Here is a 24311-nt window from a genome sequence, read left to right on the forward strand (position 1 = left end):
AGAAGAGACAAAAAAGGATATTATATAATTTTTAAAAGGTCAAGAAGATATAAATGATTATAAACGTATATGTACCTAGCAACATATAACAAAACATATGAAGCCAAAACTGCAAAAACTAAAATGGGAAATAGCTGAAGGCAACATCCCACTTTTAACAATGTGTAGCACAACCATAAGAAAGATAAACAACGAAACAGAAGACACGAAAAATACTATAAATCAACTAGACCTAACAGATGTATACAGAATGTTCCACCCAACAACAACCATATACATATTCTTCTCAAGTGCACATGGAACATTCTCCAGGATAGACCATATGTTCAGCCACAAAACAAATCTCAATACATTTCTAAAAACTGAAATCATACAAAGTATCTTTTCTGATCACAATGGAATGAAACTAAAAATCAATAACAGAAGGAAACTTGGAAAATTCACAAACTACAAAGTAAATAACATAATCTTAAACAACCAGTGGGTCAAAGAACAAATCATAAGGTAAATTATTAAATACTTTGAGTAGAATAAAAATAAAAATACAACATATCAAAACATATGGGATACAGTGAAAAAGTGCTCAGAGGGAAAAGTACAGCTGTAAACATTTACATTTAAAAAAAGAAAGAGTTCAAATCAATTAACCTAATCTTCCACCTTAAGGAAATAGAAAATGAAGAACTAAATCCAAAGCAAGAAGGAAATAAATAATAAAGATTAGGGCAGAGATCCATGAAATAGAGAATATAGAACAATACAGAAAAATCAAAAAAAACAAGTTAGTTCTTTGAAAAGAGCAATAAAATTGACAAACATTAAGCTAGACTGAACAAGACAAAAAAAGAGAATACTCAAATCACTAAAATCAGGAATGAAAGTGAGAACATTATCACCAATCTTATAGAAATAAGAAGTATTATAGAAGAATACTATGAACAATTGTATGCAAACAAATCAGATAACCTTGATAAAATGGAAATTCCTAGGAACGCAGAAACTCCCAAAAATGGCTCAAGAAGAAACAGAAAGTCTGAACAGATCTACAAGTTGTAAAAGAGTTTAGCTAAGCTACTCCATGGTACTGCTGCCCTGGCATCCATTTTGTTTGGCCAAGCAGCCTGCAGGGACCTTAAACTAACACTAGACCCCCTTTCAGGGAAGTGTATGCCCTAGATAGCAGGATGCAGAGTCATAAGCAAATGTAGCTTCCGTTATGACTTGTGATCAACAGTCTCCCCTGCTTCCCAGCACCTGTATGCTTTATACAGCCCTTAGATAAGAATCCCCATGGAGTGCATGCCCTAGATAGCAGGATGCAGAGTCACAAGCAAATGTAGCTCTGTTATGATTGTGATCAACAGTCTCCCCTGCTTCCCAGCACCTGCATGCTTTATACGCCCCTTAGATAAAAATCCCCATGGAGTGCATACCCTAGATAGCAGGATGCAGAGTCACAAGCAAATGTAGCTTCTGTTATGACTTGTGATCAACAGTCTCCCCTGCTTCCCAGCACCTGTATACTTTACACACCCCTTAGATAAAAATCTCCATGGAGCTTACCAAAACCCTGCTCTTTTGGTTTGAACTGACCAATCCAGCCCTAGCCCAGGAAGCCCAAAGCACTCTACCCACAGACTCTAAATAAAGACATGTGTCCCAGGTCCTGCATCTCTCTGTCTGCACTTGGCCTTGAGCTCCCCATATATAACTTTACAGTCAGTTCTCTGTATCCATGGTTCTGGTATGCATGATTCTGCGTCCATGAATTCAACCAACTGTGGATTGTATAGTGCTGCAGTTTGTATTTATTGAAAAAAAAAATCCACATATAAGTAGACCTGCCCAGTTCAAACACATGTCCTTCAAAGGTCAACTGTACTAGCAAAGCTAATCCAGCAGCATACTAAAAGGCTTATACCATCTGGTCCAGCAATTCCACTTCTGGGTATATACCCAAAAGAACTGAAAGCAAAGACTCAAAGAGATATTTGTACATCCATATTCATAGCAGCATTATTCACAGTAGTTGAGGGGTAGAAGCAACCTGAGTATTCATCAACAGATGAGCAGAAAAACAAAATGTTGTATTTTCATACAACGGAATATAGTTAGCCTTAAAAAGGAAAGAATTCTGCTATAACATGCATGACCCTTAAGTTATGTTAAGTAAAATAAGCCAGAGACAAAAGGACAAGTATTGTATAATTCCACTTACATAAGGTACCAAGAGTAGTCAAATTCATAGAGCAGAAAGTAAAAGGGTGAGTGCCAGGGGCTTGGGGAAGGGGGAGATGGGGAGTTAACTGCTTAATGGGTAGAGAGTTTCAGTTTTATAAGATGAAAAGGGTTCTGGAGATGGATAGTGGTGACAGTTGCACAACAAGGTGCATGTCATTAATGCCACCACACTGTACACTTAAAATGGTTAAGATGGTGAATTTTATATTATGTATATCTTACCACAATTAAAAATAATTTTTTAGAAAAGATTTATACACCAGGAACAAGTGGGATTTTCCCAAGGTACGTGAGGGCGGTTTGATAAATGAAAATCAACACAACATACCAAGTTGGAGGACTCATACTTCCCAATTCAATACTTACCACAAAGCAGCAGTAATCAAAACAGTGTGGTATTGGCATAAGTACAGACATATAGATCAATGGAACAGAACCGAGAATACTAAATAAACTCATATGTCTATGGTCAACTGATTTTAGACAAAGGTGCCAGGACTGAGAAAGAATAGTCTTTTCAACAAACGATGCTGAAACAACTGGATGGCCACATGCAAAAGAATAAAGTTGGACCCATCCCTAACACCATATACAAAAATTACAATTAGGATCAAAGACCTAATTGTGAGAGCTAAAACCATTAGAAGAAAGCACAAGGGTACATCTGTATAACCTTCAATTTACCAATGGTTCTTAGATATGATGCCACAAGTATGAGCAACAAAAGAAATAACATAAACTGGACTGCATCAAAATTAAACTTTTGTGCATCAAAGGACACTATAAAGAAAGTGAAAAAACAACCCACAAAATGGGAGAAAATATATGCAAATCATATATCTGATAAAGGTCTAATATTCAGAATATATAAAGAACTCTGACAACCCAACAACAAAAAAGACAAACAACCCAATTAAAAAATGGGCAGAGGACTTAAAGAGACACTTCTCCAAAAAAGATATACAAATAGCCGATAAGCACATGAAAAGATGCTCAACATCATTAGTCATTAGGGAAATGCAAATCAAAATCACAATGAGATACCACTTCATACCCACTAGGAAAAGTAAAAAAAATAAATAAATAAACAAAATTAAAAGAAAGCAAAACAAAAAACAGCACATAAGTGTTGGTTAAGGATGTGGAGAAATTAAGAACCCTAGTATATTGCTGTCGGGAACATAAAGTGGTCAGCAGCTGTGGAAAAAAGTTTGGCAATTCCTCAAAAACTTAAACATAGAATTACTACATCATCTAGCAATTCCACTCTGAGGTATATAACCAAAAGAACTGAAAGCAAATACTTGTACATAAATGTTCATAGCAGCACTATTCACAATAGCCAAAAGGTAGAAACAATTCAAACATCAATCAGTGGATGAATGGATAAACAAAATGTGGTACAGAGTATTCATACAATGCGATATCATTCAGCCATAAAAAGGAAAGAAGTATTGATACATGCTACATATGGATGCACCTCAGAAACTCAAGCTAAGTGAAAGCAGCCAAACATAAAAGATTACATATTGTATGATTCCATTTATATAAAATACTCACAATAGGCAAATCCATAGAGAGAAAAGCAGGTTGGTGTTTGCTGGGGGTTGGGGAGCGCAAAATGAAGAGTGAATGCTTAATGGGCATTTTCTTTTGGGGTGATGAAAATGTCATGCACCTTAATGGAGGTAGTGTTTGCACAGCATTGTGAACATACCCAGTGCCACTGAACTGCACACTTTCAAATGCTTAGGGAATTCCCTGGTGGTCCAGTGGTTAGGACTCAGCGCTTTCACTGCTGGGGCCCGGGTTCAATCCCTGGTCGGGGAACTAAGATCCCGCAAACCGTGCAGCACGGCCAAAAAAAACCAAAAAAAAAAAGCTTAATTTTATGTTATGTGGATTTCAGCTCAATTAAAAAAAAAAGAGAGAGAGTTGGCTATGAAATAATCTACATATCATGAGAGCAGCTGAAAAGAAAGGACAGAGACAGGAGATAATCCTATAAATGAGCTACAAAACCCAAAAAGATACTAGAAGTAAATTTAAGATTCTCAGGAGAAATGATTAATGACATTCCACTTAGTTATACTTATTTTATGCAAAAAGCTGCCAAACATTTCTTATATTAAAAACTTATCCACACTCACTAACATACAACTAACGCACAACTAAAAGCAACACATTACAGCGAGGATTCTGGGTCTTAACCCACTCTGCCTGTCACGGAAGTGAAGAAAGTCATTTAACTCCTCTAAGCCTCAGTTTCTTTAACTACAAAATGAGATGAGACTACTACTAATGTAAACAATAGTAAAGAATAATAGCCAAACACAAAAGTAACATGTATGAGCATTTCCAGTATGCCAGGCAGTGTTGTTTTCCAGGTTAAATTAACATTTCAATGTTAATGTTAAGGGTTAACATGTTTAATACTCACACAACCCTGTGAAACAGGTACTATTATTATCCCCACTTTAAAGGTAAGGAAACTGAGACACAGAGAGGATTAAGTAGAAGAGCCATGCAGTCTGGCTCCACAGCTCATGTTCTCAATGACCATGCTACACTTGATCTCTAAGACCTTTTTCAGGTCTAAAATTCCGGGTCCATGTACATTTAAGGCAACTCAAGGACATTATTAAACCCTTCTGCTTCAGCCACCACTCAGCAATTAACATTCTTGAAATATGCTAAGAGCCTTGCTCTGAATGACATCTAACTTCACCAGATGTGCGATCCCGGCAGACCTCTGATGAAGGATCATAATGGAAAGAAATGGCTCATTTGTATCTGGTTATCTGTGTGAGATACTGCCAAGTGCCAAAGAGCCCAGAGGAGATTTACATGTCACTCAAAATTCTTCTGAAGCCAGGCCTAACAATTCTTTTTCAAGGAATGGAACAGAATAGGCACTAGTCTGGGTGAGTGCCTATTAAACCATTCAAGGAAACAGATAATTTCACATATCCAATAAGCAGGAGTAATTCCAGGCAGATGATCAGGTGTGTTTCTAGATCAGTGGTCAACAAACTTTCTCAGTCAACGGCCAGATTGTAAATATTTTAGGCTTTGCAAGCCACATCATCTCCATCGCATATTCTTCTTTGTTTTCGCCTTCAAATTCTTTACAAATGTAAAAATCGTTCTTAGCTCCCAGGCCATATAAAAACATGTGGGGACTGTAATTTGATTATCCCTGTACTAGATCGCTGAATGAGTCACCTTTTAAAACATGTTACTGTACATTTTGAGAGTTTTCAGCTGCTACAACAATCATAAGACTATCCTTTATTAAAACTATAAAAGTTCTACTAAAATAATCCACTTGACAGGATAACTGTTAATGAAGCGAACAACATTATACATATATACTTATTCATTTCAGTGTTTACTGAACATCTTATACATACAGGGTGTCAGGCAATTGCTATCATCCTTAGAAAAGTATACAACCCAATATACTATAAAGTATATAACCCAGTTAAGGTTCCAAGTGAAGTAAAAACTGCAAAGGTGCCATAAGAAAGGTTAAAAAGAAGAGCTACAGGAGTTCCAATATGGTAAAGATTCCATCTAGTAGAAGCAGGAACATCAAAGGCTGCAGCAGGGGTAGCAATATTTGGGATAGATTAAGAAGCATAGAAGGCTGAATGGCAGTGAAGGAAAGTCCCACACAGACTGAACACCTTTAGCCAAAGCATGACAGTAGGAATACATAAGCTGTATTCAGAGAAGATTAAATAGTGGTCCAATTTGTTCAGCTCCAATGATGTCAAAATTACTTGGAACCCTGGAGGGGGAAATAGTGGGAGATATAGCTATATAACTAAGTTGAGAGGGCCAGAGCACAGAAAGCCTCGAATATCATACTAAAAAGGCAGACAACCTACCTGCTTATTGGACTCATGAAAGGTTTCTGACAGTGTAGGACAATGATCAGAGCTGCATTTAAGGAAGGTTACTTTGATAATGACAAATACGACAAATTAGGGGAAGCAGAATGTCCAGACAACCGCTAGGAGGCTATTCTAAAAATCCACACATACTAGAGGTAATGAGAGCTCAAACTCTGAAGAAAAAAAGAGAGAGACAGAGAAAAGAAGTAAAGATAAAAGCAGAGATATAACCAAAAGTACTATACCACTGACTGAATTTAGGTTGATGGAGAAAAGGAAATTAGGTCAGAGATTTGGACACATCTAGCAGACAAGAAGTTATTCCATACAACCTTTAAGCAAAGGAATAAAAAATAATGAAAGTATGCTTTAGGAAGATTAATCAGGCAGTGGTGAATAAGACAAAGTGGATACAAAGAGACCAGAGCCATAGGCCTGCCAGAAAACTACTGCAGTAATCCAGCCTTATGGGGGTGCCAGGCTGAGCCTGGATCGTGGCAATGGATATGGAAAAGTAGCCATATATATGAGTGATTTCAAAGGACTCAAAAGAGTCTAGTAGCTGAATGAATCGAGTGGATAAAAGAAATCAATCAAAACTAACTGCAAAATTTGAGGCCTGGATAAATGGAAAAATAGTTAATAAAAATGTAAAAAACTGGAAGGGAAAGCAAACCTGGAGAGAAAAATGAAGAGATCCATTTAAAGTATAACAGGGGGCTTCCCTGGTGGCGCAGTGGTTAAGAATCCGCCTGCCAATGCAGGGGACACAGGTTCGAGCCCTGGTCTGGGATGATCCCACATGCCGCGGAGCAACTAAGCCCATGCGCCACAACTACTGAGCCTGTGCTCTAGAGCCCGCGAGCCACAAATACTGAAGCCCACGTGCCTAGAGCCTGTACTCCACAACAACAGAAGCCACCGCAATGAGAAGCCCGCACACTGCAACGAAGAGTAGCCCCTGCTCGCCACAACTAGAGAAAGCCCGTGTGCAGCAACGAAGACCCAATGCAGCCAAAAATAAATAAATAAAATAAATAAATTTATAAAATAAAAATAAAAATAAATAAAGTATAATAGGGATTTCCCTGGCAGCTCAGTGATTAAGAATCCGCCTGCCAATGCAGGGGACACAGGTTCGAGCCCTGGTCCGGGAAAATCCACGGAGCAACTATGCCCATGCACCACAACTACTGAGCCTGCGCTCTACAGTCCACAAGCCACAACTACTGAGCCCACGTGCAACAACTACTGAAGCCCATGTGCCTAGAGCCCATGCTATGCAACAAGAGAAGCCACCACAATGAGAAGCCCGCACACTGCAACGAAGAGTAGCCCCCGGGGCTCCCCTGGTGGCGCAGTGGTTGAGAATCTGCCTGCCAATGCAGGGGACACGGGTTCGAGCCCTGGTCTGGGAAGATCCCACATGCCGCAGAGCAACTAGGCCCGTGAGCCACAACTACTGAGCCTGCGCGTCTGGAGCCTGTGCTCCGCAACGGGAGAGGCCGCGATAGTGAGAGGCCCAGGCACCGCGATGAAGAGTGGCCCCCGCTTGCCGCAATTAGAGAAAGCCCTCGCACAGAAACGAAGACCCAACACAGACAAAAATAAAATAAATAAATAAATAAATAAACTCCAATCTCTAAAAAAAAAAAAAAAAAAAGAAACATGATACACCAAAGCCATGTGTAAAATTAATCAGGATATCTTTATTAAAAAAAAAAAAAAAAAAGAGCCCCCGCTCAGCAACGAAGACCCAACGCAGCCAAAAATAAATAAATAAATTTATAAAAAAATAAATAAAGTATAATAATTTGCAAATGGCAGATGTCTATGCAGAAGTGGTCAGAAACTATTTAAACATAGATGAACTAGAATTTTGAATAATGAGCTATACAACCGATGACAAACAAGTAGTATATGCCAGCAGAATTTTAAATGATCTGCTACAACAACATTCATTCACTCAGTCAACAAATATCTACTGAATTATTACTACATGCCAGGCACAGCGCTAAGCACTAGGGATAATTCAGTGGCAAAGACAGACACTATCTCTGCCCTTACACAGTGTACAGTCTAGAGCTTCTTCTACTTATTTAGGTAGAGTAAGAAATCATAATGGACAAGGAAAAAACCCAATGGCTCATTCTACAACTTGAGCACCTTTCCAGATTCAATGAGTAAACTTTTTAAAAATATAATATTTATTTGTACAACTCCTCCTAAAATGGCTACCTGATGAATCAAAGGACAGCCTGTGTTCCTATGTGTGAATGTTCATTTGGACATTAACACACTTTTAAGAGTTAGGCAAGTTTAAACCAAGAAAAACTGTGCACATGTCTCTGTCAAGCACCTTCGAGCCTCGGACACCCACTGCCCCTGGGCTCTGACAAAGCCCAGATGCTGAGCTGTTAAGGAGGGAAAGCAAGACCTCTTCTTCGACACTGAACCTGAGCTGAATATGTACATTCCCCCAGATCTAGTCTGAGATTTGAGACAGCAGATGTTTTCTTCTCCTTCAAAACAGTAAGAAGCAATGAAAATAAGAACAGTGTTATTAAGCAAAGGTACACAGATCTTGAAACTAAAATCAATTCTTTTTTTTTAATTCAAGTCAACAGGGATGAAGAGGTTCTTGTTCACACTTCAGTGTTTTAAACTACCCTCAAAAAATAATCACAATCATAGTCACACACTCCAAGTATGAAGTGCATTAAATGTCATCAATGCAACTCCATAACAAGAGGACTGAAAGTGACCCTGCTAAAGTAGTCATCCTTTCAGAGAAAAGTATACTACAGAATAGAGACAGGAACCATGTGATCTTAGTGGATTTCATTCACTCCAGAAAAATATCTTCTAAGCAAAGTCTACACTAAATCCTGGGACCAAAAAAGTGAGTAAGACACAATCTCAGCCCTAAAGGAGCTTACGTCCTAACAGGAAGAAGGATGTATACACAGTTACTGTAACTGTGAGAGAAGAGAAGTGAGAGGGAAGAAAAGGCAACAGTGGTACCACGTTAACTAGGTAAAAAAAAAAAAAAAGAAAAGAAAAGAAGAAGAAAAGATTCCCAGCTTTCTAGAGGAACAATTTAAACCAAAACTGACTCACAGAGGGGAAAGGAAAAAAAGTCAAGAATGCCCTAATTATAAATCTAAGAAAGAATAGTAAAGACAAGTTTTCCAAATTTAAACAAAATTTCCAACTCTCTGAATCCCCTAGTGAGGATGAGTCTGGAGCTCTGTTTCTGTTTACTTTCTAAGAATCTAAAACATCTACATGAAGAATCATGCTTGGCTTTGAATTTTCCAGTATTAAAATTCTGAAAAGCTCAAAAATTGTGCTAAGGAGACAAGATCCTCCAAATTCATAACAGGAAATGTGGCATTTTCCCAGATTATTCTCTGGCTTCAATGAAGAGAGAGAATGGGGACCACAGGATTTATAAATATGAATTACAGGATGAGATGATTTTCCAAACATCTGTCAGAAGCTAATTTGATCCAAGAGAAAAGGAAAAAAAAAGACTCAGAGGGAAGCCAAATAGAGTGACTAATATGTGGAACTTCTGTGGACTTTGGTGGGTTGATGGCCTCATGGGCATTGCATGCCCACTCTACAATAATAAATACCCAAAGTCTGTACAATAATGCACTTTATACCATTCAAAGCACTTTCCCATGTACCCTCTCATTTGAGTCTCACAACGCACATAGTGGATATCTCTGGTTAAATGTAAAGATAGTGACGTGGTACTTTGACATGCTATGTGAAGTAGGAAAGAATGTAGAGATACCACGTAGCATAGTTGTTAAAAGAAAAAGCCTTTGAATAAATCAGACCTGGTTTCAAATCATGGTTCTGCTACTTACTAAGTAATCTTGGGATTAGTACTTGAACCTTTTCTTCTAGGATACTGTACCTATAAAATGACAATAATTACCTCATGGAGTTGTTACACAGATTAAACAAAACATGTAAAGTAGATAGTAGAGGGTCTGACATATAGTAGGTACTCAGTAAATGAAAACTAGCAATGGTAGTTTTCAAAAGCTCCATACCCACCTGGAGTAATACTGTTATTAGGATATCACACCAGCTCAAATAATTCAGAAACAAAGTTTCACCCTGGATTTAAACTGAGCTCAGATACCTAGATGTTTTGTAACAAAGCAGACAGTTACTAGAAACAGCCCCTTAGGATCTGTCTGGTCTGTTTCTTGTATTTTGTAACCTGGTTGGGGGGCAGGGTGGGGGGAGAGCTCTGGGAGGAAAAATGAGTAGAGTATGTACAGAATGAGCTATTTTTGTGATCTTCCAACTTTTACCTGATGACGTACTGAGAGACCTGGGTAGAAGTTATACCATATCCCTTTCTCTGTTGTTAAAATATATGCTGCTTGACATACTTAATCCCCACTTCTAAATGTTCTGCTTGAGTACCACGTGGGACGTGCTTTGGAAATAAGTTAGCATCCATGAATTTAACCAGCAAGAGGAAAATAGCCATCTTTTTAATTTCTCAGTTCTATAAAGTTAACTAAACAAAAATCTCTTAACTTTTCTAGGTTTCAGTGTCTTCATTCTGAAAACAAAAATACTAATACCTGACCACCTGAGTTGCTATAAGTTGAAGATACCTCTAACAGCATTTAATCACAATCACAGTCAAATAAAATGATGGAAGGAACCTCAAAAAGGAACTAATGAGGAAAATCATCTACTCCTCACTTTTACACAGGTGACATGGTGTAATGAAGAAAGTGCATGTCTAGAAAGACAGAGATATGTGTTCTGGTCCTGGTTCTGCCACCAACTCATCCTGATATGCTAGCCATTCATTTATTCCCCAAATACTTACTGTTAGCCATATAGGCCTGCTGCTACTACTACTACTAAAACTTCTAATAATAGTTGCTCTGCTTTCCCCACAGGTTGTTGTAAGAATGGAGTAAAATAATTTACAGGCAAATCCTTCAAGGCAAAAGAGCTATGAAAGTATGTAGTGATTTTTTTATATTATATATATGATATTATTATAGCTATGTCTAAGTTACCACTTAAAGCATGAAACTAACTTTCCATGCCAAGTTCAAGAGGTCATGAGGCTCCCTGAGCCTCGGTTTCTTCATCCCTGAGATAAGGGTGTTGAGCTAGATAACTCTAATATTCCCTCTAGCATTAATCAGCTGATAAGAATTTTCTTACTTTTGAAATAAGGAACCTAAAACTAACAAAGGTTAAGTGATTTAGTCAAGGAACACAGTACCAGAACAAAACTGGGATTAGAACTCAGGTTTTCTACTTTTCAAAAGTATCATGCCTTGAAAAATATAAGGAATTTTCATTTGTACAGGCTCTCAAAACAGACCCTGAAACTTGCTGTTGTCCCTAAATCTTCAATCTCAGCTGGACTATGTACTTGAGATGGTCAAATCATGTGGCTGCGTTTGTGAAAGTAATCACCAAATTGCTATTTTAATCTCCTGAGAGTGTCATTATTCCAAAAAGGTTTGATCCTTTTTATTTGGATTCTACTCCTGCTTTAATTTTTTTCCATTAAAATGAGAAAGCATTGCCATCTACTGGTCTCTGAAGACACTGCTGCTATAGTTTTAAGTCTGAGAACAAGAATTCTTAACAATCTAAAGCTCTTAGTACTTTATCAATAACACCATAGAGTTATTATGACAGTATGAGTTACATAAAAATAAAACTCTAAAAGTTGGGGCTAGGGATAAGGTAGGGTAAGAGAGAAAAATACCATCCCCTCGAGATTTTGAATCTCAATTATTGCTATGATAGTCCTAAATATAGCAAGCATTCACCTGCATTCATTAACAAAATGAGCACCTACTACATGCCAGGCACTGTTCAAGGGACACAACTGATGACAGTGGTAAGCATTAGAGATGTAATCCCTTCTATCATAGGGTTTAGAGTCTAGTGAGTAGTAGTTTCCATATATTATTGAACTCTACTCATGTGCCAGCCTTGTAATATACATTATATCACCTTTAATATTCAAAACAATTTATGATGAGGTAGAAATTGTTATCTCCATTTACAGATGAAAAAACAGACTCAGAGATGATTCAATTTGCCCAAAATCTCCTTCATAGGTAAGCAGTGGTGCCTGGAATTAAATTCACATCAATCTGACTCCAAAACCCATATTCTTACCACTAGGAGTGTCCATTCACCCAGGTAGTTGTCAGCATCCTCCCAAAAAGAAGAATAGCTGCCAAAAGGAAATTCAGGCAAAGATAATCTTACATGTCTACATTAAAGGCAAAACTCCTATACAGGAATCTGAAAAGTTTCCAGCTTATTGGATTAAGAGCTGGCCCAATAGCCTCTCATTTCCCATGCTCCCCCAACTGCCAACCTAGCAGTAAAATCCACCTGGGAAACATCTCTCCAGATCACCTAGCCTTATTCACCAACCCCTTCCTAAGGTTCTCCTCAAATTACTTAATGTTCTGCTGTAATTCACCTGTGTTAAGACCCAAACAACTGACATCAAAAATAATTTTTCAAACTAAACTATTTGTAAACTGGAGCTCTTCTGGAATAAATGCTGTTTTATCTCTGCTAAAAGAATAAGTGTTTGTGACTCTGCATCTAATACTTTTGTATACCACAGTACTTAGTTTAATAATGGGCACATAGTAGGTACTTGATATTTACTGATAGAAAAAAAATCATGAATCATGTTTACAACTAAAGATAGATTTTTATCACCTATTCAATTATTTATTTGTCTGCATTGCTGTTAAATATGTACACATTTGTATGCCAAATAAATGAAATTTTACTACCTAAAATTAACAAGATATCACTCCCTAATAAGGCCAGCAGAAGTTACTGAATGAAGGATTCAAACCCACAGTATATATTTTAGTCAAAGATTTCCAAGTGTATTAGTTTCCAAAGACACCCCTGGGAGTGAGACTGAATACTCATCCAATATAGTAAAAAGTTGAGAGATTTACTAGGTTCCTAAATCTCAACAGAAATGAGTAAAGCCTTTTTGAGAAGCAGATAAACAAAGAGGCAAAAGTTTTGAGCAAATAAGTAAGTTCCAGCTTTTAGACCCATAGTGGCTGAAGACACTTTAACGTGGACAGAGGAAGGATTAACAGCAACATAGTCCTCAGAAGTAATAACAAGCTGTTTCTGGTTATAGCTAATGTAAAAAAACAAGAATGCTGAAGAACTGGTCAACAAAAACTTCAGTCAGTATTTTAAAAGTTGCTTTAAAACATGCTTCCTATTGCTTCACAAGTATAACCTTTCCCTTCCGTACAGTACATTTTTTTTTTTTGGCTGTGCCACGCAGCATGTGGGATCTTAGTTCTCCAACCAGGGATCGAACCCACACCCCCGCATTGGAAGTGTGGAGTCTTAACCATTGGACTGCCAGGGAAGTCCCCAGAACATACATTCTTAAAGCCTTGCTGATTTAGCATTTTTTAATCCTTTATGAAATATTTCAACCACAGATATGCTATCCATATTCAATGACTGTGATTACAAGTATATTTGGACTTATTTTTATCACTGTACTGCATGTTTCTATTTACCATTTGTTTTCTTTTTTGTTTTCCTTTTCTAACTCCTATCAAGTTGACAAAGTTTTCTACTCCTTATATTCCCTTTTTTCCCTCTGCTAATTAAAAATCTATACTCTGTTTCTAGCATTTAGGTATCTTTACATTTTTAACATGCACACTCGACCACAAGTTTTTCTAAGAAATTCTTAACTTGTTTACTATCTCTATCCTCCTCCTGAACAAATCAACGACCTCAATGAGTCTTACTCTTTAAACAGCCTCCCTCATCTTATTACTGTTGTCTACAGCAGTGCTCCTCAAACTCTCTGTGGGAAAGGGTCAGTTGCTTTTCCTTCAATCCACTGTGAGCTGATACTTTTATAAAATACAAAAAAGGCACAATAATGTCAAATTGCTAAAAATGTTTAAAAACATTTACGGGCTTCCCTGGTGGCGCAGTGGTTGAGAATCTGCTTGCCAATGCAGGGGACACGGGTTCAAGCCCTGGTCTGGGAAGATCCCACATGCCGCGGAGCAACTAGGCCCGTGAGCCACAGTTACTGAGCCTGCGCGTCTGGAGCCTGTGCTCCGCAACAAGAGAGGCCACGATAATGAGAGGCCCGCGCACCGCGATGAAGAGTGGCCCCCACTTGCCACAACTAGAGAAAGCCCTCGCACAGAAACGAAGACCCAACACAGCCATAAATAAATAAATAAATAAATAAAATAAACCCAAAAGTTAAAAAAAAAAAAAAATTTACGTCGGGGCTTCCCTGGTGGCGCAGTGGTTAAGGATCCACCTGCCAATACAGGGGACACGGGTTTGAGCCCTGGTCTGGGAAGATCCCACATGCCGTGGAGCAACTAAGCCCATGCGCCACAACTACTGAGCCTGTGCTCTAGAGCCCGCGTGCCACAGCTGCTGAGACCCGCGTGCCTGGAGCCCATGCTCCACATCAGGAGAGGCCACCGCAATGAGAGGCCTGTGCACCACAGCGAGGAGTGGTCCCCACTTGCCGCAACTAGAGAAGGCCCGCGCGCAGCAGCGAAGACCCAATGCGGCCAAAGATAGACAGACAGATAGATAGATAGATAGATAGATAGATAGATAGATAGATAGATAGATAGATAGATAGACAGATAGATAGGTAGGTAGGTAGGTAGGTAGATAGATTAATTAACTTAAAAAAACCATTTACGTTCACTTTTTTTTTTTTACTTTTTATTTTATATTGGAGTACAGCCGATTAACAATGTTGTGATAGTTTCAGGTGCACAGCAAAGGGATTCAGCCATACACATACATGTATCCATTCTTTCTATACTTGGCTTACCACAGACTGGTGACAGTTCTTAGACTAGCTCTGGTCCACAGACTATACTTTGAACAACAATGGTCATTTGTTTTATCTTCAAACATACAAGCTTATTGTATACTAGTTTTCGTGTGCTTTTTAGTTTGTCAGTAGTTCATTAAATTCATTGATGTTTTACCATTTTTATGCACCTTGCTGTAACTTGCTGTTACATCCCACATCTTCCCTTTGGGATCACTTCTCTATGTGCAACATTCAGCATAGATAAAAGGTCTGTGGGTAGTAAACCCTCAGTCTTTGTGTACTTAAAATTGTCTTTCTTTCACCCTCACTCTTGACTGAAAGCTTGCCAGAAATAGAATTGTACATTAACAGTTAACAGCACTTTGAAAATATATTTCTTTTGGCAACTACTGTTGCTGACGAGAAGTCTGCTGTCAGTCTAATTCGTAGGTAATATTTCCTTTCTCTTCGCTAGCTTTTAAGATTTTTTCCCTTTTAAAATTATCCTTAAAGATTGGTGGTTTCTCTAAGACACTTTTCAGTCTCCTTTTGTAATACGGAGAGCCCTATCTCAGCTTTTATGCTCATTTAGTGTTCATTTCACCCAGAGGAACACATCTTTCAGCCAATGCCCAAGGCTTCTGCCCACGTCTTTGCATTTCTATTCCATTTCTGTTCCAGAGATGTTTATTATCTTGCTCTTTGTTTGTTTTAGCAAGGTATGCCTCTTTAAACTTCTCTGATTTCATCAATTGCTATTTTTTGTTTGGTTCAGCAGAGGGTCTCACAGTGTGCACTTATAATGCCTTCTTGACTGGAAACCCTGCTTATGGCTTTCTTGAAAAAGAAAGAAAGAAAAAAAAACTTTTTAAGGAGATTCAACCTATATGTCAGGTGTTCATTTGAAAGCTGGTACAGGGGGACTTTCCTGGTGGTGCAGTGGTTAAGAATCCGCCTGCCAATGCAGGGGACACGGGTTCGAGCCCTGGTCTGGAGAGACTCCACATGCTGTGGAGCAACTAAGTCTGTGCGCCACAACTACTGAGCCTGCGCTCTAGAGCCCACGAGTCACAACTACTGAGCCCACGCGCCACATCTACTGAAGCCCACGCGCCTAGAGCCCGTGCTCTGCAACAAGAGAAGCCACCGCAATGAGAAGCCCATGCACCACAACGAAGAGTAGCGCCCGCTCACCGCAACCAGAGAAAGCCCGCGCGCAGCAATGAGGACCCAATGCAGCCAAAAATAAATTAATTAATTTTTTAAAAAAAGGTAGTACAGGGCAAGATAAGCATGCCTTATAAATTTACAAAACTTATTAACTGAAGGACTACAGAATAAAATGTACCACTTATTACAAAACATTTATTCATCTGGCCTTGAATCCCAGCTCTGCTACTTAGTAGTTTTGTAATCTTGGGAAAGTTACTTAAGTTCTTTGTGCCAGCATCCTCTTCTATAAAGGGACAACTGTGGGGTTTAAATGAGGTAAAATATATAAAGCACTTAGAATAGTGCCTGGCACATAAGTGCTCACTAAACATTAGACATTATTATTATTGTTAGGGAGAAACACATACTCTGCACTCCCATGCTTCCACATAGGAGAAAAACTTTCCACTCCATTTCCCAGGAAAGAAGGTTATAAAGAAAAAAAAAAAAAGTCTAGTTTTTCTGTGTCCTTCACTCACTCCTCCCCAGAATAGGCAGGAGCTTGACTGCTGAGTTTGGGAGACGAAACTGAACATGACTGCCTTAGTTCTTTCCAGGTTCCCTCCCATTCAGAAACAGCCTGTGTAAAGTACACATAAATTCTGCTTTTGTCTTGGAGGGTCAGGATCTGTCCCTGTAAGGGGAAGAACACAGTTTTGCTTGTTTTGTTACTTGGTGGTATGGGGATTCATTCTGGGAGAAAGTACTATATACAAGCTCTTTCAGTTGCAGAATTTAAGCCACGTTTGCCAATTAGTTTTATCAGTAATAACGCCAACATTCTGATCTCCATTTATCACCTGTCTTATTTCTAAACTTGTTCCAAATTCGGGAGAAGAAGAAAGGGTTATTAGTTACTGACCTACCCAAAATCTCAACTACTATTAGCCTCTGGCTACAAAATTCTTAGGGAGATTACATACAGTAATAGATATAAAGAAAGCTCTTAAAACACTGTTTGATATCAACTACTATTAGCCTCAAAATCTCAACTACTATTAGCCTCTCAACTACTATTAGCCTCTGGCTACAAAATTCTTAGGGAGATTACATACAGTAATAGATATAAAGCTCTTAAAACATTGTTTGATACATAATACATTCAACAGATGTTAACTATTAATATTATTACTATATGCCAGACATTGTGCTAGATGGTGAGTTGGTTACCTGTTGCAGGAGGAACTTAATCCTTCAACAGACTCAGGATGAGGATGGCTAACCCTATAAATGGGTCATTACAAACAACAGCAGTGGCAGTTCCCACAATTCTCTCATTAAATAAAACATTTTTACGAAGCAAGTACCATGTCTCAAGGACTATGATAGGTACTAGGAATTCAAAATTACATATGGAAATCTGTCCTTAAGAAGCTTGCAGACGAGAAAGGAAGAGCTATAAAGTGGTAAAACCTATGTCAAAGGTGTACATAGGGTGTTGATATACTATAGGAACTTAGAAGATGAGGGCTTTAAAATAAAGAAAAAAAGCTTATCAGAGCTTCAACTGAGTTTTGATGAAGTCACCTAGAATAGCTTGCATTCTGCCAAACTGAATGGGCCTTTTTCAGTCTTCATCTTTTTTGACCACCCTCGCCTTAAAAACCAAAAACCAAACCAAAACAAAAACCTCTCTTCCTTTAGCCTCTGAGAGTCCACAAGAGACTTCACTCTCTTTTCCTCATCTATCTCTCACCATTCCTTCTTAGCCACCTTTTCCAAAGCCTCCTCCCATATTTGGCCTCTAAAACTTGGAGACCCTCACAGGCCCCCTGCTATTAAGCCCCTTTTTTCTCACTGTACAGCTTGTCGCTGGTCTATCTTATCTGAACTCATGATTTCAATAACTATTTGCCATTATTATATCTCTATATTTAAATCTCTAACCTACTTCTCTCCTCTGAACTCCAGACTCATCTAATCCAAATGCCTACTTTACACATGGATATCTTAAAGGTATCTCAAAGCCCATGTGATCAAATCTCAACTCACTCACGATCCGACTCCAACAAAGCTGTCTTCCTCCAGTGTCCTTAGTTCTCTCAGTGCCTGGCACCTTCATCCATCTGGTTACTTCATCTAAGCCAGAAACCCGAAAGTCATCCTTTAACACCTTCTTTTTCCCTACACCCTAAATTCAAACCATCACCAAGTCCTACTGATTTTACCTCCTAAAACTTTCCTAAATCTATCTGCTATTCGACCATAAACCTGTTCCAAAGTATCAAATCTCTTACCCGCTGTACTGTAAGATCCTTCTTACTATCTTCCCACATATATTCTTGCCTCTTCTACAATCAGTCCTTAAAGCAGCCAGAGTGAAATTATTAAAACACAAATCTAATTATATCTCTGCCATGCTAAAAATCCTTCAACATACTCTACTGCTCTTAGGATAAAATCCTTCAAAAGGTTCTGTGTTATGTGGTCCCTGTCTACCTCTCCAGCCTCCTCTGGTATCCTTCTCCCTTATCACCCAGACTTTCCTTCAGTCCCGAAAACTCACCACTTCCCCTAGCATTTCATGGCCTTCCAACATGTTACCCTCCTCTACCCGGAATGCTCTCTCTGTTCAGCCTCCATCCCTCCACATTGTTCATTTCTATTCATCCTCTGGATTGTAACCTTAAAAGTCAAGTCCCCGAAGAACTTTCTTGAGCCACTTAGAGTAGGTAAGATCCTCATCACATGCTTTTATAGCACCTACCAACATTGTGTTTATATAGTTATCTATCAGGTTACCTTATCAGTGCTTGTCTCCCTCATACACTCCATGACAGCAGGGAAAAAAAAATCTGTTTGCTCACCATTGTACCCTTAGCACTTAGAGCACAGTAGCTGATGTACAGCAGGTGCTCAGTAAATAGCTGTTGAATGAATGAAGCATTCTAGCAAGAGCATTTCAGACAACCAAGAATTAGAAAACAACATGATCACTAAGGGGAAATAATGTAGAAAACTCACCTCATTGGTTTGTGGCTAGTATTAAGTGGGATAAAGAACATGAATCACCTGGCATGGTGCCACAGATAGCAGGTACTTGGTAAATACCTCTCCTTTCTCTAATCACCTTTAGATACAGAGACAGCACAGACTATAATATAAATGACTACAATATAACTTGCCTCAGGTTTCTTAAATTTATTCAAAGTTGTAAAAGATTTCTGAAGCATTTAATAAAATTGTATTACACTTAATTAAAACTCATTATTCTTCTTTAACCTCTAAAGAACTATGTAGAAAACAGCTACATGAGATTTTCTCTTAGGAAAATTAATATAATCTGGATTTAGAAAAGATGTGTTGATGTGGTTACAAAATGAGTTTTCACTTTAAGTATTCACCCTAAGCCACACTAAACAACAAACTTACAATGATACTTAAAACATGATTCTATTTACACAGAGCTTTTACCTGATACATCAAAGCACACCTGCACTAAACAAAACTCACAGTGTTATGCAAATCCCCTTACCTTATGTTCAAATGGAGCACCATAATAGCCATCATTCAGCCCAAAAATTATTTCATTTTGGTTGCGGGCATGAATCTAAGAGAGGAGGAAAACACATTATTAGTTCATCTCATTCCAATCAAGTTTTAATGTGATTAGAAAATGACAGGACCTACTTCAATGTTGAGAAATAGGTTGGCTACGTCTAACAAGCCAGCAGCAAACAAATCACTTATCATAAGACCAGGTGATCAATTTAGAGTTTCCTGCTTTAGTCAAAGTCCTCACAAAATCATCACATGAGATCACAGGCACCATCATTCACACACATTTTTCACAAACACTTCTTGAGGTTGTTACAGAAAGCATATTCCTTAAGTATAGGGGATTCAGAGGCACACTATACATTCTCTGATCTCAAAGAAAACGCAGCCCAGTTAGTCTATTAGAATGCTTTAAAAAACATGAAGCCCTAGAAGAAACAGAAAAGATTAATATCATTTTCTATTTTCAAAAAGACAGTTTAAAGATAATATCCAATCCTCAAAGTCTTTAAAAGTCTACCAATTATTTTCTGTCTACTATTCTCTTTCAAATGCAACTGCTTCGAGCTTCAGTCAGTGCCAACCTCGAGTTAAACTTCACCTAAAAGGTGGGAGAATTGAAACTTTTAAAATTGAAGAACTAAGATTTTTTAAAAACTCGAAATAGGGGCTTCCCTGGTGGCGCAGTGGTTGAGAATCTGCCTGCCAATGCAGGGGACACGGGTTCGAGCCCTGGTCTGGGAAGATCCCACATGCCGCGGAGCAACTAGGCCCGTGAGCCACAACTACTGAGCCTGCGCGTCTGGAGCCTGTGCTCCGCAACAAGAGAGGCTGCGACAGTGAGAGGCCCGCGCACCGTGATGAAGAGTGGCCCCCACTTGCCACAACTAGAAAAAGCCCTCGCAAAAAAAAAAAAAAAAAAGGAAAAAAAAGGAAAAAAAAAAAAACTCGAAATAGTATAAAGTCTATAAAAACAGATTTAGTTACTTGATCAGAAAGAATTGTGGCTAGAGTCAGCTCTACCCACCACCAGAGCCTCCCATCAAGCCTCTTAGATAGCCTCAACCACCAGACGGCAGACGGCAGAAGCAAGAAAAACTACAATCCTGCAGCCTGTGGAACAAAAACCACATTTACAGAAAGATAGACAAGATGAAAAGGCAGAGGGCTATATACCAGATGAAGGAACAAGAAAAAACCCCAGAAAAACAACTAAATGAAGTGGAGATAGGCAACCTTCCAGAAAAAGAATTCAGAATAATGATAGTGAAGATGATCCAGGACCTCGGAATAAGAATGGAGGCAAAGATTGAGAAGATGCAAGAAATGATTAACAAAGACCTAAAAGAATTAAAGAACAAACAAACGGAGATGACCAATACAATAACTGAAATGAAAACTACACTAGAAGGAATCAATAGCAGAATAACTGAGGCAGAAGAACGGATAAGTGACCTGGAAGACAGAATGGTGGAATTCACTGCTGCGGAACAGAATAAAGAAAAAAGAATGAAAAGAAATGAAGACAGCCTAAGAGACCTCTGGGACAACATTAAACACAACAACATTCGCATTACAGGGGTCCCAGAAGGAGAAGAGAGAGAGAAAGGACCAGAGGAAATATTTGAAGAGATTATAGTCGAAAACTTCCCTAACATGGGAAAGGAAATAGCCACCCAAGTCCAGGAAGAGCAGAGAGTCCCATACAGGATAAACCCAAGGAGAAACACGCTGAGACACACAGTAATCAAACTGGCAAAAATTAAGGACAAAGAAAAATTATTGAAAGCAGCAAGGGAAAAATGACAAATAACATACAAGGGAATTCCCATAAGGTTAACAGCTGATTTCTCAGCAGAAACTCTACAAGCCAGAAGGGAGTGGCATGATATACTTAAAGTGATGAAAGGGAAGAACCTACGACCAAGATTACTCTACCCGGCAAGGATCTCATTTAGATTTGATGGAGAAATCAAAAGCTTTACAGACAAGCAAAAGCTAAGAGAGTTCAGCACCACCAAACCAGCTCTACAACAAATGCTAAAGGAACTTCTCTAAGTGGGAAACACAAGAGAAGAAAAGGACCTACAAAAACAAACCCAAAACAATTAAGAAAATGGTCATAGGAACATACATATTGATAATTACCTTAAACGTGAATGGATTAAATGCTCCAACCAAAAGACACAGGCTTGCTGAATGGATACAAAAACAAGACCCATACATATGCTGTCTACAAGAGACCCACTTTAGACCTAGGGACACATACAGACTGAAACTGAGGGGATGGAAAAAGATATTCCATGCAAATGGAAATCAAAAGAAAGCTGGAGTAGCTATACTCATATCAGATAAAGTAGACTTTAAAATAAAGAATGTTACAAGAGACAAGGAAGGACACTACATAATGATCAAGGGATCAATCCAAGAAGAAGATATAACAATTATAAATATATATGCACCCAACATAGAAGCACCTCAATACATAAGGCAACTGCTAACAGCTATAAAAGAGGAAATCGACAGTAACACAATAATAGTGGGGGACTTTAACACCTCACTTACACCAATGGACAGATCATCCAAAATGAAAATAAATAAGGAAACAGAAGCTTTAAATGACACAATAGACCAGATAGATTTAATTGATATTTATAGGACATTCCATCCAAAAACAGCAGATTACACGTTCTTCTCAAGTGCGCACAGAACATTCTCCAGGATAGATCACATCTTGGGTCACAAATCAAGCCTCAGTAAATTTGAGAACATTGAAATCATATCAAGCATCTTTTCTGACCACAACGCTATGAGATTAGAAATGAATTACAGGGAAAAAAACATAAAAAACACAAACACATGGAGGCTAAACAATACGTTACTAAATAACCAAGAGATCACTGAAGAAATCAAAGAGGAAATCAAAAAATACCTAGAGACAAATGACAATGAAAACACGACGACCCAAAACCTATGGGATGCAGCAAAAGCAGTTCTAAGAGGGAAGTTTATAGCTATACAAGCCTACCTCAAGAAACAAGAAAAATCTCAAGTAAACAATCTAACCTTACACCTAAAGAAACTAGAGAAAGAAGAACAAACAAAACCCAAAGTTAGCAGAAGGAAAGAAATCATAAAGATCAGAGCGGAAATAAATGAAATAGAAACAAAGAAAACAATAGCAAAGATCAATAAAACTAAAAGCTGGTTCTTTGTGAAGATAAACAAAATTGATAAGCCATTAGCCAGACTCATCAAGAAAAAGAGGGAGAGGACTCAAATCAATAAAATCAGAAATGAAAAAGGAGAAGTTACAACAGACACCGCAGAAATACAAAGCATCCTAAGAGACTACTACACGCAACTCTATGCCAATCAAATGGACAACCTGGAAGAAATGGACAAATTCTTAGAAAGGTATAACCTTCCAAGACCGAACCAGGAAGAAACAGAAAATATGAACAGACCAATCACAAGTAATGAAATTGAAACTGTGATTAAAAATCTTCCAACAAACAAAAGTCCAGGACCAGATGGCTTCACAGGTGAATTCTATCAAACATTTAGAGAAGAGCTAACACCCATCCTTCTCAAAGTCTTCCAAAAAATTGCAGAGGAAGGAACACTCCCAAACTCATTCTATGAGGCCACCATCACCCTGATACCAAAACCAGACAAAGACACTATAAAAATAGAAAATTACAGACCAATATCACTGATGAATATAGATGCAAAAATCCTCAACAAAATACTAGCTAACAGAATCCAACAACACATTAAAAGGATCATACACCACAATCAAGTGGGATTTATCCCAGGGATGCAAGGATTCTTCAGTATACGCAAATCTATCAATGTGATACACCATATTAACAAATTGAAGAATAAAAACCATATGATCATCTCAATAGATGCAGAAAAAGCTTTTGACAAAATTCAACACCCATTTATGATAAAAACTCTCCAGACAGTGGGCATAGAGGGAACCTACCTCAACATAATAAAGGCCATATATGACAAACCCACCGCAAACATCATTCTCAATGGTGAAAAACTGAAAGCATTTCCTCTAAGATCAGGAACGAGACAAGGATGTCCACTCTCACCACTATTATTCAACATAGTTCTGGAAGTCCTAGCCACGGCAATCAGAGAAGAAAAAGAAATAAAAGGAATACAAATTGGAAAAGAAGAAGTAAAACTGTCACTCTTTGCAGATGACATGATACTATACATAGAGAATCCTAAAAGTGCCACCAGAAAACTACTAGAGTTAATTAATGAATTTGGTAAAGTAGCAGGATACAAAATTAATGCACAGAAATCTCTTGCATTCCTATACACTAATGATGAAAAATCTGAAAGCGAAATTATGGAAACACTTCCATTTACCATTGCAACAAAAAGAATAAAATACCTAGGAATAAACCTACCTAGGGAGACAAAAAACCTGTATGCAGAAAACTATAAGACATTGATGAAAGAAATTAAAGATGATATCAACAGATGGAGAGATATACCATGTTCTTGGATTGGAAGAATCAATATTGTGAAAATGACTATACTACCCAAAGCAA

The 24311-nt window shown here is 38.2% G+C and overlaps 1 protein-coding gene across 1 annotated transcript in view; it reads right to left on the reverse strand.

The window, feature by feature from the left end:
- UVRAG (UV radiation resistance associated) overlaps positions 1-24311 on the reverse strand; it is a 359730-nt gene that overhangs the window by 233259 nt on the left and 102160 nt on the right. Inside the window, 1 exon segment of the mRNA XM_061202856.1 lies at positions 19712-19786. Within this exon segment, the coding sequence (XP_061058839.1) occupies positions 19712-19786 (75 nt within the window).

Source organism: Eubalaena glacialis, chromosome 10, assembly GCF_028564815.1.
Source record: "Eubalaena glacialis isolate mEubGla1 chromosome 10, mEubGla1.1.hap2.+ XY, whole genome shotgun sequence".
NCBI classification, from domain to species: Eukaryota; Metazoa; Chordata; class Mammalia; order Artiodactyla; family Balaenidae; genus Eubalaena; species Eubalaena glacialis.